We start from the raw sequence: 16011 nt of genomic DNA, 5'->3' as shown, positions 1-16011 counted from the left end.
AAAGGTAAAACTTATAATTATTTATAAATAGTCATGCTGTAATTTATAATAAGAACAGGAAGTACGAATAGAGCAAGATAGTTTGCGAGTGCAACTAACTCGAATCATCTATAATTCGAAGAAGGGACTAAACGTAAGTCGAAAAAACTAGAATAGGTTTCATGCAAGCTTTTGAAATATGAATTAATGTAACATACAATTTTCAGGAAAATAATAATTCCTCGCAGAACATAAAACATCAGTTTTCGGTTGTTTTATTGCGGTATTATTATTTTGGAACACCCCGATCCGTGGATCTGTTGGCAATCTCCAACAATAGTTATCCAATTGTTTATTTCAGGAAAAATACCATTATATTAAATGTGATATATGCATAGAAATGTATATGAATCGCGTATATGAATAATCATTCTGCTCGTGGTCGTGACACAATTAATGATGACTTTGGCGTCTTCTATTAAACGTCACGTTACCCGTTGTCAAAATGGTGGGTATATTCAATGAGCAAAATTCAGCATAAATGTTTAAAACAACGTTACGTTTTGCATTAAGGGGGGACCCCGGTCTGGAAAATCGAAAAAAATTAATTTTTGTTTTTTGCATTTATGGGAAGCTTATGCCCTCAGAAATGCTGTCCTAAAAGGATTTTTCGATATTTGATTTCGTTAGAAAGTTACAACCAAAAGAATGAAGTCAACTCAAGGGATATAGTACAGTAATCGTTCGCTAACTGGTCCTGGTTTAACTGGTCTGCTATTTAACTGGGCGAACGTTAACTGGTCCTTGGACCAGTTAAAAAGCACAATTTCGTAAACAATCGACGCCATATTCAAATGGAAGATTTGCTGTGAGGGGCATTCGAATGTAATTTTAAATGTTATGAAAGTTGACATTATTTTCGCACGACAAAAACATTGATTAAACTACAGAAAAACAATTTTCTCAAATCATATGTCATACCTGTTGTCGCACTCAATGCGAAACTTCCATTGGAATCCTTTTATTTATCCAATTACAGGAACTAAGCGAATCAAACAATTCATTGAAGTTTCCCTCGATTTTATTTGACGTTTAACATGCCGGACCAGTTAAAATGCGAATGTCGATAAGTGGTCTTCCCTTTTCGCCCAGTTAGTGAATGTTTACTGTATTGATGTACGAATTTTAAAACGCGTTTTTCTCGAAACCATGTTATTTCAACTGGTGGTATCGATATCTCAGGATCTACTCGACCGATTTGGCTGAAATTTTTTATCAGCATGTGAAAATGAATGATCTAAAGCGTTAAATAACAGTTTTTTGAGATCTCATTTTTCAATTTTTAAAAAATCGCTATTTAGAGATTTTTCATGAAAAATATATAATTTTCAACAAAAATGGCCGCCGTTTTTGTCCGAATTGTTCGAATTTTTATGTAACACTTTAGGTATTGTCCTGAAGTTTCAAAATATTCATTGGTTTTTTTATCGTTTTCATGTTAAATCACACGATTTCCAGATAGTAAACGATGTTAAAATGAAATTAAGAAAATTTGCAACAAGAATCTCCAGTTGGAGAAATTTTACAGTTGAATTCGCTTGTTGCCAGCCCAATACTTTTGTAACGTGACAACAGCTTTCTTTTTGCGGTTTCCGACTTGTGAACATTATTGTTGTATTTTCAAAAATTAGTCTTGCTTGTATTCAAAAAACTAATATCGTGAAATGGCATCGTACCAAGTGCCGAACAAGTTGACAAAGTTTCAGCTAAATAAAAAAAATGAAATTAAAATGTTTTCGTGTTGATTGGTGGAATGCCTCGTATCGCCATTCCGCAGATAAATACATACTCTATATCGTATCGCTTCCGGTTTGCTGGACTTAGCCATATGTAATGCGTACTCGGACATTGGGCGTCTCCGGTTCGGATCCGCTACCGGTCGTGTCATCATTTGATGATTGCTTAGAATCATGTTGCTGTTAAGGAACCATTCCTCCGTCTCATCGTCATATTTGGCCTGAGTGTATAGTCGCGATTTAACCTCGGCTGGAACAAAATTGTCAATAACAAGCAGTAAGCGCTTCAATTCTTTGATCAGCTCGTTCTGTGTCATTTCGAGCTCCCGGCGGTCCCGATTATGCTCGTCCCGGGTATCCTGCAGCTCCTGCTTGAGTGCCATACATTTGGTGTAGCATTTCTTCAACTTTCGCGTCTTCAGTTCGACCTCCTGCTGAAGAGAAGTGAATGTTTCTCGGATTTCCATGGTGGATTCCTCTTGGAGCTCTAACTGTTGCTGCATCTCAATCTCTCGCTTTTTGCGCTCAGTGATTTCAGCCATCCGCTTCTCCAACTCCATCTGTCGTTCGGTATATGTGTCGAGAATGTTTTTACCACCCTTAACTAATTGACCTTCCAGTTCCTTCAGTTTGGATGCCAGGGTATTCGTCACCTCACGTTCCTTCATCAATGCCTCTTGAGCCTTTGCATCCAGTTCTTCAAACTCTTGCTTGTTATCTTTCTCATCTTCCTCTTCCTCCTCTTCTTCCTCTTGTTCATCTTCATTTTCTTCTTCCGATCCAGAGAATTGCTTCTTCCGCATTTTCTTTCCCTTATGCCTGCGTTCGGAGATGAGCAACCGGAGACGGGCGATTTCCTCCTGATACTCGCGCAGTTTCGTGTCCTGTGGATCTTCGTTCATCACCGGCTTGTTCTCGATCGTCTTGGCCCGGTTGGCATACCGTAGCGTAGTAAGAGTTTCATTATAATTGTACTCCGAAGGACTGATATTAGCAATCATGATGGTCTTGGAGTTTCCTCCAAGAGAATCTTGCAGCAGGCGGGTCAACTTGGAATCTCGATATGGAACGTGGGGAGATTTCTCCGCCAGGGCTGAAATCACGTTTCCGAGCGAGGATAAAGCTCGATTAATTTTACTAGCCTCCTTCAAGCGTTCCGCCGTAGCACCAGTTTTCGATTGACGCTCACTACCGGCCAGATCGATTAGGTTCAACTTTCCTACCTTGACTAGAGTCGAACCCACTTCGCACATTTCGATCTTTATCAGGAAAATTGCATGCGATCGGGAGCTGTGCTCGTTCATGTTGGTGAAACCAACGGTTCGGTTCTTGTTGCCCATGTACATCACATTCAACATATCGTCGACGCTCTTGCACAGCACCGAGTGTAGATTCGGCACTACGATGCCTCCCTCTCGTTCGCGCAATTCCAACGGCGTCGTCGAGTTTGGTTTCAGCAGATCCCGCAGTTCCTCCATGTAAATCTCCAGGTACGAAACGGCCACCAGGAAGTTCATGTTCTGGGTTCGATTGATGTGGGCCCAAATCTGTTCGAACGCCCTTGGGATGATACCTTTCTGGTCAACATCGCTTTTGATGCCTTCCATGGTGTGCGTCTTGCCCGTTCCAGTTTGACCGTACGCAAAGACGCACCCATTAAATCCCTCCAGTACGGAGTAGACCAGCGGACGGACGACTTCATCGTACAACTGCTGCTGGGTGGACCTGGAATGTGTGACAATCCGTGGTGAGAATTCGATTGTATCTATCTGGTTGATCTGTTTAAGAATACTATCGGTTGATCTATCGGTTGATCTGTTTAAGAATACTTACGCCCAATCGTACACCGCATCGTACGTGAACATCTTCTTGTTCTCCCGCGAGGCCTCATTGCAATTCAGTATCTCGATCACTCCACGGCTAGGATAAACGTCTACCACAGTCTGAAAGTTACCAGTCTGTTCCTTGTTGTTGAGTGGGCGACAGCGAACTACAACCTGTACGCACTCGTTCTTCGCGCCCTGGGAAATGAACACGTTTGAAAAGTAATGAAAAAAAAACAACGTTCATGTCGATTCATGATTTCATTTGTTGCAGATACTTAAAATCTCGAGGACATACTAATTCCTCTAATGGATGAAATTAAGCAAGCTGTCGATCAGTTCAAGAACTACAAAGAGGCTGGCTGGATTGGTCTTGCGGTGGAGTCTATCAAACCATATGACATCTATAGAAAATGTTACTGATTACATTACTGCTTTGTCAAATATTGTGAAGTAATTCTTGGGGCGTCCGCACACGGGTCAACCGAAACTCGATCAACAACGATTTAAAACTGCCTTCAGGCCTGCCAATCTGATAGAGATTGTAATTTGTCATACAAACACCAATGTCGCCACATATGTCGACACCGTAAAATTTCTTTGCCGAATCAGTTGAACGAACCAGGGAAGCCTGGTTTGGAGATTAATCTGTTTATGGGCCCTTGTGCTCCCGTGGCCGAGTGGTTAGCGTCCCACATTATCATGCCGGGGGTTCGGGTTCGATTCCCGTTCTGGCCGGGGGATTTTTCGTTAAAGCAATTTCTTCCGACTTGCACTGTGATCACGCGTATTCTAGTGCTTGCCACTCCAGAATACATTCGAGGCGTGTTATCCGGCATAGAAATCTCAACTAGGTACTACTAACAAAAATGACGCAAATAATACCTATGTTGAGAAGGCAAAAGTTCCACTGGGAACGTTGGTGCCATCCAAGAAGAAGAAGGCTGTCCACATACCACGTGGACAGAAAAAGTACGATTTTAGACTACCCCCCTCCCTCTCCTTGGACAAGCCTGGACATTTTCATACCCCTCCCCCTCTTGTCCACGTGGACCTTTTTTTTTTTATTTTACTAGAATAACTGATGAAATAACTGAAATGCGCATAAATTATGTTTTAATTCTATTCAAGTTTTCTTGTTTCAATTTTACTAGCTGTACACTTTCACGCTTTGCTGTGGCACATTGAGGTTTTATGGCAGAGAAATGATTAGCAAAACAAAGCATATGTTTCGTATGAGTTGAATTTTAGATACTTGAAATACTTTGTTGTAAAGTCTATCTGGTTTCCCAACACGGAAACGTGCAAAATACAGTTGAACAATCCGTATCCGAATTTAAACCACACAATTCCAAAGATTGATTTTGAGTAACACCAATCGAATAAAAATAAATGAATTTAAAATCATCAGATACAATTTTAGTTCACGATTTTTTTAACACTTTCAAAAAATATTTTACTATCACTTAGAATACATATTCAATACTAGAAAGTACATTTACGTTCACAGCTTTATTTCAGGAGTGTGCTTATTCCATCTGGAAATCATAAAACATCCTGAGGTGTTGGCAGTAGCAAAAACAATCCTTAAAGAGTGTTGTATATTTTGTCATAATATGAGCTCCATCAGTGCCGAACTTTTCGAGTGCACACCAACGAACAAAACAATATTTCAGACATAAATTGTATTTTATTAATGAAAAATAATTTCAAGGAAGCATGCACTGATATCTATAGATCTACATTTAACAAAAAATTGACGAAAAATCGAAATTTTTAAGTGATTTCGGAACGCTGTACCATTTTGACTTATATTCCGAACACTTCATTTTGAAATTAAATTTACTAAACATCAATGCTATGAATAATTGAATAATCAAAACCCCGATATTCTTTAGGGTAAACCTTTCTCTATAACAACATTTATAGGTATCAACATAACATTGATGTTCAATAAATTCAGTTTTGAGCCAAAAATCAGAATTTCGAAATTTGAGACAAAACGGTAGCTTCAATTTGGTTGATAAAAACAATATCATGCATTTTGGACTAACTATTCTCGATATAAAACTCATGAATATATATCTCATGAAAAATTATTTACGCATACCATGAAATCTCAATCTCAATCGCTTGGAATCGTTTAATTTTTATAGTTTTGGGTTATGGGCGTCTATGCATACTCCGTAACTATGAAAGTTTACATGAGATGAGATATTTTTAGAATTTAGCAAAAGTTCAATGATATGAGAAAAAAATATGAACGTTTGACTGGGCTGCACTCTCAGACGGCTCAATTTAAAATTCTTCAAAATGTAACAGATTTTTTTTAGTTTTGAATCTATAGGTGATTGTATTTAAAAGATATATTTGTTCTTCCTGTCCACGTGGATTAAGTCTGTACCCCCTCCCCCCTCTCCGTGGACAAGCGTGGACATTTTCTTACCCCCTACCACCCCTTATATGATTTTTCAATTTGTAGCACAGATTTTAAAATCCGACAATTTCACATTTTTCCGCACATGAAATATATAAGTAAACTGCTCTAGTGAACTGAAATATTCATTTTGCTTAAAACAAATATTTTTGTTCAGCAACAGAATCTATTTCATGTTCATTTTATATTATGACTAGCTGACCCGGCAAACGTTGTTTTGCCATAAACATTATTTGGTAAAAAAAATATACGTTTGCTGTTTTCAAGATGGACGGCTAAATTTATAACTGTTAGAACCCGTTTATAAATTGGAAAACCAAAGATACGCCAGACAACTTCATTGGAGGTGATGTACCGACGAATATGGTAGCGCATTATTCCGGCGTTGTCATTTCATCGAGGAGAATTCACATCGGTATTCTGAATTTGAAACACAGCCATATTGCTTCATTTGTTCACGGACTTGCAATTGTATTTATTGCTCTTCATCGATTTGCAGAACTCAACATTAGTATGAGCATTGAATGTTTTGCTCAGCTGAGGCGAGTGTGGTGTCAATGCTGTGTTGTTGATATTTGTGAATGGTTGTCCGCCATTATCAGTACTTCTTCGTTGATATATCATCCGCCTATGCTTGCGTTCGTGCCCTTGGTGAAATCTTTGGGAAAACGCTTTGTACGTTTTTCATCAAGGCGATTAAAGTTTTAGATCAACATCGGGCCATGAATCATGTTTGTGGTAACAGTATCGTACAGTCACTCATAATCCATCATTAGCAGACTCGAAAATAATTCTAAATTGTTGAAAATTGAATGGAAATTATTACTCGATGTTGTTTACATACTATAGGGACATAGTCCTGACGCTAACTTATCTATTTTTATATAAATCTCCTTGCATTTCTGCAAAAAATTTATTCATAATATGAAATCATTATCAGATTCTCGTTCAAGATTTTCCCCATTTGCAGTAATAATTCTACGATCAGACGGCGAACGTAAGGAACTTTAGGAACGTTCGTATCATTGAAGAAGAAGATGTGTGACAACGACGAACTCCAGATTATTGTTTCTTCTTCGAATCACGATTACTCGAGTCGCTGTGCAGTCTTCTACCAGGATTCCAGCAAAGTCTTCAACAACACGCGCATCTACACACTTGTTCTCCAGTTGTTTTATCAGAATTGATGATTGGTTGTCACCTTGGAATCCAAGCATGTATGATATGAATAATTTAAATAATTGATTGTGCTCATTCAAAAAGGATTCCAGTTCGCCGACAATGCACCTGGTTTTAGCCGAACTGATGTTACTGGAGCATGTGTGAATGATAGTTCGATGAAGCGGACGTAGCCATCTGCCATTGAACAACGTAAATATATATTTGTTCTGTTTGGAAAACTACGGGTCAATTATTTGGACATGGTTTATACCAAAATACTGAAATCGCTATTAAAAATATGTGATGACAGTGAAAAATTGAAGGTTACATGTATTTTTATAACAATTTTAGGAAGAAAAAATACAAAAAAATATTCAGAAAAATCTTTTTTTTTTCTGCATAGGGCCACCCTATTCGATATTGAACATACGGTGAACGGTATCCTAGCGGTACCATATATAGTTTACGACCTATTCTCATCTCTACTACGTTTTTTGAGCATAATTTCATAAAAATCGGTCGAGCCGTTTCGAAGGAGTTCGACCACGAACATCGTGACACGAGATTTTTTATATATATATATATATATATATATATATATATATATATATATATATATATATATATATATATATATATATATATATATATATATATATATATATATATATATATATATATATATATATATATATATATATATATATAGATACTGGCTAACCCGGCAAACTTCGTCCCGCCCATTTACTTGATTAATTCTCGAGTAATGCAGAAATTTGTGTTTTATTTGTATGGCAGCCACCCCTAAGAGAGGGGGGAGGGGTATCTAACCACCATAGAAACATTCATTGCACCCTAAAATTTCCATATGCCTAATTTGGTTTAATTTGCTTGATTAATTCTCGGGTAATGCAAAAATTTGTGTTTCATTTGTACGGCAGCCCCCTCTAAGAGAGGGGGAAGGAGTATCTTATCACCATAGAAACATTTATTGCATCCTAAAACCTCCACATGCCAAATTTGGTTTCATTTGCTTGATTAATTCTCGAGTAATGCAGAAATTTGTGTTTCATTTGTATGGCAGCCCCCCCTTAGAGAGGGGGGAGGGGTCTCAAAATATCACGAAAACCTTCCCCGGCCCCAAAAACCCCTACATACCAATTTTCATGTCGATCGGTTCAGTAGTTTCCGAGTCTATAAGAATCAGACAGACAGACATCACTCCATTTTTATATATATATATATTATGTTCATGTGGTTCTGTAGTTTTAGCTAATTAGACTTAATGATTATGTAGTTATAGTACATTCGAATAGTTTAAAAATGTACTACTTGATGATGGCTCTTTATACACTTGAGCCTAATTAAATAAATAAAGGAAAAAATATGTTCATATGGTTGAATACAGTAATCGTTCGCTAACTGGTCCTGGTTTAACTGGTCTGCTGTTTAACTGGGCGAACGTTAACTGGTCTTTGGACCAGTTAAAAAGCAGAATTTCGTAAACAATCTACGCCATATTCAAATGGAAGATTTGCTGTGAGGGGCATTCGAATGTAATTTTAAATGTTATGAGAATAGACATTATTTTCGCACGACAAAAACATTGATGAAACTACAGAAAAATAATTTTCTCAAATCATATGTCATACCTGTTATCGCACTCAATGCGAAACATCCATTGGAATTCTTTTATTTATCCAATTACAGGAACAATGCGAATCAAACAATTCATTGAAGTTTCCCTCGATTTTATTTGACGTTTAACATGCCGGACCAGTTAAAACGCGAATGTCGATAAGTGGTCTTCCCTTTTCGCCCAGTTAGTGAATGTTTACTGTATATGAAATTATGTCGAAATTCATATTCATAGAATTCATTCATCTGTTATTAAACTTTAGTCCAAACTAAAAGCATTTTAATCATAAAATACATGTATAGACTACTTAACCCATTGACATACAACATCGAGTCTTACTCGATGTGAAATGATTGTGCCAAATCGTACAAAATCGAGTCTCTCTCGTTGTACGCTTGCATATCACAAGGTGCTAAGACGCTCAGCAGAGTAGTGAAATTATTCGATACTTAACCCATCCAAGCGTTTGCATTTAGTTCGCTCTTTTGAAGATAAAATCGTACACGAAGGGGTTAATATAGAAATAGAATATTGGAGCAGAAACAGACTAAAAAATTATCAAAATAAATTGTTCATAAGAAAAATGTGTAAAACTTTTTAACAATTAAAAGTTGTGGTACAAAATATAAAACATGTTCTATGAGTCGATTAACCATTGGCGGTCGTATGATATCTCTCAGTCGCCAAAGCAAGGAGCCGTACTAATATTATATTTTGTGCAATCATATCTTAGTTTGCACTTTTTCTGAACAAATCTTAAGTATCATTTAGCATAGACATCCTAAGTGAAAATACGAATGACGTCAGTAATATTACGTTGAGACGACGAAGTCCAAGGTTCTAGGAAGATTAGGGCCATCTAAAAAGAAGATATTTATCATTTATATGATCACTCGAGGTTAGCTAGGGTAACATTTTGAGGGGCTGTAGCGATGAGCCTTATTTTCCAGGGCTTGCGTCTGTCATTCGAATGTTAAATGTTGACAAAAAGGAGACAAGACAAACGAATTAATAAAGTTTACTCATTTTGTGGATAAAAACATGACTGACTTACGTCCAATCCTTTAACCACGATCTCAAAGAAATGTTTGGAATACATAATTGAATGAATCACCGTCCGAGAATTCCAGTGTCTCACTCGTTTTGTCGATTCAAGTGGGAATTATGATGCAATAATTGTTAAAATTCATCGTATAATTGCCTATCAAACGATTCGCTTTCCTGGGTCTCCACTTTTGAAACGGAAACCACCTTTTATTGCAAGTAATCGAGATTGATTGATACAAGATTAGCCTAAGAGATCTTTAGATTTATTCAATGACCGGATAGCCTCATTCGAACTGAAACAATCTGAGATGATGAAGTAATGGTCTGCAGGAAATCACACCAGAAGGGAAGGTTTTTTCGTCAAAAAAATTTCTTCCGACTTGCACTGTGATCACGCGTTTTCTGGAGCTTACCACTTCAGAATACATTCAAGGCGTGTTATCCGACATAGAAATCTCAACTTAGGTTAACAAATATGACGCAAGTAATAACTATGTTGAGAAGGCAAAAGTTCCACTGGGAACGTTAGTGCCATCCAAGAAGAAGAAAAGGAGGTCTCGCCGAAATCAAATAGATCCTCCACCAATGTGAAAGTTCGAATCATCGACGACAGCGGTTCGTTGTTTCCTAATAAGGTACGATGAAATCTGTTCTGTAGCAAAGATCGCTGTCAGAGAGGTCGTTGAGCAGCACGAAGGTCCAGTAATGAGAGTAACCGAGGAGAATCTACTTCCCTATTAAACAGCTTTGATACGAAAACCGCCTGTTGTATTCTGTGTCTTCTCTCAGGAGTACCCAGGTTTAAAGTCTGCATCGATCCGGGTAGGCAGGAAGATTCAATGGATCGTGCCAAGGTAGATACCGCAAGGCCAACCGGATGAATCTTCGCTGTACACGCTCAATCTTCAAATTCCAGAAAAACACATTTGGAGTCCAAACAACGGCAGCAGTTTCAAGAATTAGTCGTACTAAAGCGCAATATAAGGGTCAGTGAAACCCTTCGCAATATTTAAAATAAATCCGAGCTGTCGGTTTGCCTTACCAATGGTTGAGGTGTAATGAGCGTTGAAATTCAATTTCTGATCCAGCACTACTCCAAGGTCAGTAACTTTTCCAACCCTTTCAAGCAAAGCACCGTCGATGCAGTAATCAAACTGTAACGGACTCTTGGTACGCTGATAATCAGTTTGTTTTGATGGTACCAGTCAACAAACACATTCAGCAAATGTTGCAAAAGTTGACAGTCTTCATCTGAGTGGATCACGCGGAATATTTTCAAATCATCAGCATAAATGAATTTGCAGTTCAACTCTAATTTTGCAGCAATGTCATTAAAAATAATGTGTAAAACAAAAGGCCAATTATAATTAATGGGGATGGAGGACCAGACGTGAACCCTCGTTGTAAAAAGGTCATAGATATACGATTCATCGTTTTGATGAATTGAATCTTGACGCAATATTCTTTTTTACAAATGCTCCAGAACGCATGGCTTTCAACCGGGTTGAACGTCAGTAGGCTCTTCTTTCTAGGAGTTAAAAGGACTAATACTTCCGCATGATAATTATGGATCTCACTTGGATGAAAAACCTAAAAACAAAGGGATCCGAAACTGGAAGCGAAACATTTTGAGTATGCAGCGAAATCGTTAGATGATCTGTGGAACGACCGAGTAATCGATGGATATCCCGGTAAAGCCGAATATATTAAACCCGAAAACTTCCAAATTGAGGAAGCGCAATTTGTAGGATATTCAGCCGAATGATTTTCCTCGTCACGTGAGAACATCACAATATTTTTTGCAAGTAGCTTAACTACAGAACTGCTGCGTTGAAACAAGGAGTAGTTACTGTTGAAATTTTCTCAAAATTATTAAGCCGATGGAAACCAAATATGGTCAACCTGACCATTATATGTGTTATTCTGTCCGCACACACAAACATATAAGATTAGACATCTCAATGTGAATACAACGCAGATGAGTTGATCTGAAACAGGATCCATCAGTACAGCGACAGACAGCATCCAAAATCATACGTGCACGAATGTCGTCAAATATAATTAGTCAAATATATAGGGGAATATGACCGTGATAAGACCCCCTAAATTGCAAAGCGTTCCCCCAAATGATGGTAGGCACATTAGGAAACGTGTTAAATAACTACGAAGGAAACACAGAGAGCTAGTTCAGGGCCACCACGTTTTTTTTTCAATCAACGGTATGCCGTTTATTTGTTTATTATTATTGGATTATAGGCTGTAAGCCCGTTACCCTACTTCAAGCATGAGGTAAATTCAATCTATATAGCTTGTCTTGAAGAGCAGATCATAAGCAATCGAAATAATGTAGTATTCTAATGGTTCATCGTCTAAAAGAACATTTAACTCATTTTCCATACTGGCAAAAAATCTATCTTTCCCTATTTTAAGCATTGAAAACACGGAATGGCACCAACAAGCTGGAATAAACAGACCAAGAACATGGTCATAATACGTTAAAATCCTCAGTGTTATGACACCTTTAATTTGGCACTGCTAGAAGTTCGCTAGGTGGCATCATTTCTGAGATCCAAGTGGAGGTCGGTTCAAGACCATCGGTCGGATTAGGACTACTTCCCCATATTCTTTAAATTTGAGAGCGTATTTTTTAAATTCCTAAGAAAGCGACCCTTTTGTTGAGGCGGTAACAAATCTCGATGCTCGATTCAGTCTCGAACCTCTGAAAACGAACAGTTATTTTTGTATAAATCAACATTAATTCAGCCATTCCATGCCAAACCGATATAGTGTTTCTCAGATTGTTGTCAAAAGTGGTAGTTTTGTTCTTAGAGTCGTATTTTTTTATTTTTTTTTATTGGGTGACCATTTCTATTTTAGGGTGGTCCAAAAAATCCATTTTTCGCATTTTTGCCAAAAATGATTTTTTTTAAAATCATAATTTTTGAACCACTGTACCAATTCAGATGTACGACATATTAAATTAAAGCCAATTAGCTGGTCTTTTTTGGAAAAATACTGCAGCTGCAGAATATTTGAATTATGTTTTCGCTATTATTGATTGTATTTGTTTTTTTTATAGTTTTCATGGGCTCGGGACCAAAGGCGCTATATATTTTTATATCTTTTCTGGAAAACTGAGAATTTTTCACATAGTATATCTCGAAACCAAGGAGCCGTTTTTTTCGTTTTTGAGTTATTATTTTTGAAAGCTAACCGATGGTCCGAAAAATATTTTTTTCCCATTTTTTCCACTACAAAAAATCATAACTTTTGATCTACTGAACCGATTCAGATGATCGACATATCAAATTAAAGCCAATAAGCTAGTTATAAAGTAAGCTTATTCTAAAAAAATTTTACACTCTGAATAGAAATGGATTTTTTTTTTCGTAATTATTGATTATATTTGTTTTCTATAGCTCACATCGTTTCGGGATCAAGAACGCCATATTTTTTATGTTTTTTCCTGAAAGCTGAGGTTTTTTCACATAATACATCCGAATACCGGAGAGGTGTTATTTTTCGTTTTTGAGTTATGATTGTTCAAAGTTAACATGTTTTCAGTTTTCGTTCAATATTTCTATGAGTCACAGACTGGATGTCTGTGACTATAATCCAATTAAATGGCAATCAAGGAGGAAAGAAAGGCTAGCTAGTAGGCTTTAATTTGATATGTCGATCATCTAAATCGGTCCAGTAGTTCAAAAGTAATAATTTTTTGAAAAATGTCATTTTTGGGAAAAAAGGGAAAATGATTTTTTAAACCATCGGGTAACTTTGAAAAATCATAACCCAAAAACGAAAAAAAAACGCCTCCCTAGTTTCGAGATATGTTATGTGAAAAATCCTCAGCTTTCCATAAATAATATAAAAAATATAGCGCCCTTGGTCCCGAGACCATGAAAACAGTAAAAAAACAAATACAATCAATAATGAAAAAAAAAAACTAGAAATTCGCATTTTTCCAAGAATAACTAGCTTATAAGCATTTTTGGAAAAAAGGGGAAAAAGTCGATATTAAAATGAAAATGTGCACCCTAAAATAAAAAAAATACGAGTCTAATAGCTTGCGATAAAGAACGAAACTACCACTTTTGACGAAGATCTGAGAACTACTATATTAGTTTGGTAATGGTAATGGTATTGAATTAAAGAGACTTTAAACTCTGAGAGTTCATTCGTCTCTTTATATTGGTTTGACATGGAATGGCTGAATTTATACCAGTTCCTGTTCCTCTCAGCGAAACACTAGATGTTTTGAAAGTACCAATTCCAACAGCATTGATTTTCTTTCTCTGTTTGTTAGAAATTCTATGAACTTGTCAAACTTCATTCTAATAATTTTTGATTCCGACCTGGGCAGATTCTCTGCATTGATATTTTCATTATTTAATAAAATCTAAAATGTAATGATAATTTTTCAAGCGACTTTGAGTTTGCGTTACGTAACATGAGGGGGAGGGGGATTTGTCTTGCGTTACTTATTGTTACATAGGGGGGAGTGGGAAGGGGGCCAAGAACCGCTTTTTAGCGTAACGTAACTTGTGCACGACGCCTAATGCGTTTTTTTGAGCGACTGTTTCAAGCCTTGAATATTCGTTGAAGAGGTGTTTGTTATCATTGTCAAATAGTATATTATATGTTTTGAACGAGATATCGTTTGAGTTTATTTGAAAAAGAATTCCTTTCAATATTACCATCCCTATCGATGAATCAAGACGAACCAGATATTTGTAATCTATTTTGCCAATTGTCACTTCCAAGCCTTACTCCTCATATGAATGTAAATGCAAACATGTAGTTTGAGCTAATCGAATTTAGTTGAAAAGTAAATATGACGAGAATACTTCAGTGGAAGGAAAGTCACGTCCGCCCGTGATAAGCCATTAAGTGATTTAGAACGTGTTTATTATTATTAGGAAGCCCATAGAGAGTGGAGTAAGGGCTCTTCGAAGTTAATTTATATGTTTTCTTCATATTAAATATTGAAGTATGTTCAAAATCCTTGTCTCTAAGAAACGAAACGAAACTCCAAGCTTGATGTGCAAGCAACAATCGATTGAATTAACAACAGATTTAAACTAATTTCCGTCAGACGTCGATTATATTTTTTAAATTTTCGACCCAGCTTAAGAAAAATAACCAAAAGTTCCCAGAAAAATCGAAATAATATGAAACATAAAAATGAATTATTCAATTTAAGGAGTTTAGCATACTGCGCAGAACGATGCTGATGATTTTATCGTTTATTTGTGGTAACTTTCGATTGAAAGCAATATTTTTGTTAGCATGAATGTTTAATTTCACTTTTGTCCATTGGTTCGTTGGTCACTATCGTAACGTAGTCATAGTTATTGAGCAGTTGCTTCGCCTCTCTTCATTCCATAAAACAGTGGTCTGGGTTGATGGAAAATCAGTTTTTAAATTCACACTTATGATAGACATTCCAACTATACTTCGAATCATTTTGTTGTATTCCTTACAGAGTGCAACAATTTGTCAATCATACTCTGATACAGCGGATAATAGTTACTCTCTTCCATTGCACTGCACTTTTCACCAACAGAGTAGAAATTGGCCATCAATCACCTGCGCGTGGTGGCAACGAGCGATTCACTTTCGTTATTAAACATTGTCATAACACTCGGTTCCGATCGATTGAACTTCATGGACCACCAGCCAGCTTTTTTTTCTCGCTCTCTTGCTGATGGGGAGGTATGGACAGATACCAAAACGAGAGATAAAAACAAAAAGAAGTTGTGCAATTAAACTAGAGACGTTTGTTTTGGCGATGAAAATTATTTCAGCCCCTCCGTCATCTATAGAAATACACTATTTTTTTTCTCTCTTGATTTTTCTTTCGCCGCTGCTGCCCCAGACTTGGCGGAGTCTCAAGGCTGTTTGGAATTTGGACTTACTCCGGCGCTCTTTTGCTTGATGCTTCGATTCATGGTTGAATTACGTGCCGTTTACACCATCAGACACCGGAAATGCGAATATTGGGCCGAAATTTTTCCACTTTTCAGCAACTTTTCACGGATAGCAGCACATCTTGATGACTAGACTTGAACTTTTGTTTAGATTATCGATTCAGCTGGTTTCCAACGCAAAACAACAACTGGCGAGCGA

General features: G+C 37.1%; 2 protein-coding genes across 6 annotated transcripts in view; one reads left to right on the top strand and one right to left on the bottom strand.

Moving 5' to 3' along the window:
• The window catches only part of LOC129765079 (alpha N-terminal protein methyltransferase 1), a 20427-nt gene extending 12957 nt beyond the window's left edge, over positions 1 to 7470 (top strand). The window contains exons 2-3 of one of the 4 annotated variants that reach the window (XR_008741352.1): positions 6976 to 7252; positions 7307 to 7468. Coding sequence is in view for 2 of the 4 variants with exons in the window: in XM_055764931.1 (XP_055620906.1) it covers positions 6976 to 7046 (71 nt within the window). In the remaining 2 variants the exon portion in view is untranslated. Of the gene's footprint in view, positions 1 to 6975 lie in introns of all 4 variants that reach the window. The other 3 variants (XR_008741353.1, XM_055764931.1, XM_055764933.1) reach the window with 3 other exon arrangements.
• The window catches only part of LOC129765078 (kinesin-like protein Klp68D), a 27975-nt gene extending 11964 nt beyond the window's left edge, over positions 1 to 16011 (bottom strand). For both annotated transcript variants that reach the window (XM_055764928.1, XM_055764929.1), the window contains exons 1-3: positions 15801 to 16011; positions 3609 to 3796; positions 1829 to 3500 (exon numbers count right to left, since the gene is read on the bottom strand). In XM_055764928.1, the coding sequence (XP_055620903.1) occupies positions 1829 to 3500; positions 3609 to 3796; positions 15801 to 15833 (1893 nt within the window). In that variant the 5' untranslated portion in view covers positions 15834 to 16011. The remainder of the gene's footprint in view (positions 1 to 1828; positions 3501 to 3608; positions 3797 to 15800) is intronic.

Source organism: Toxorhynchites rutilus, chromosome 2 (assembly GCF_029784135.1).
Source record: "Toxorhynchites rutilus septentrionalis strain SRP chromosome 2, ASM2978413v1, whole genome shotgun sequence".
Classification (NCBI taxonomy): Eukaryota; Metazoa; Arthropoda; class Insecta; order Diptera; family Culicidae; genus Toxorhynchites; species Toxorhynchites rutilus.
The sequence above is the reverse complement of the archived record's forward strand: the minus strand, read 5'-3'. Positions and strand labels throughout refer to the sequence as shown.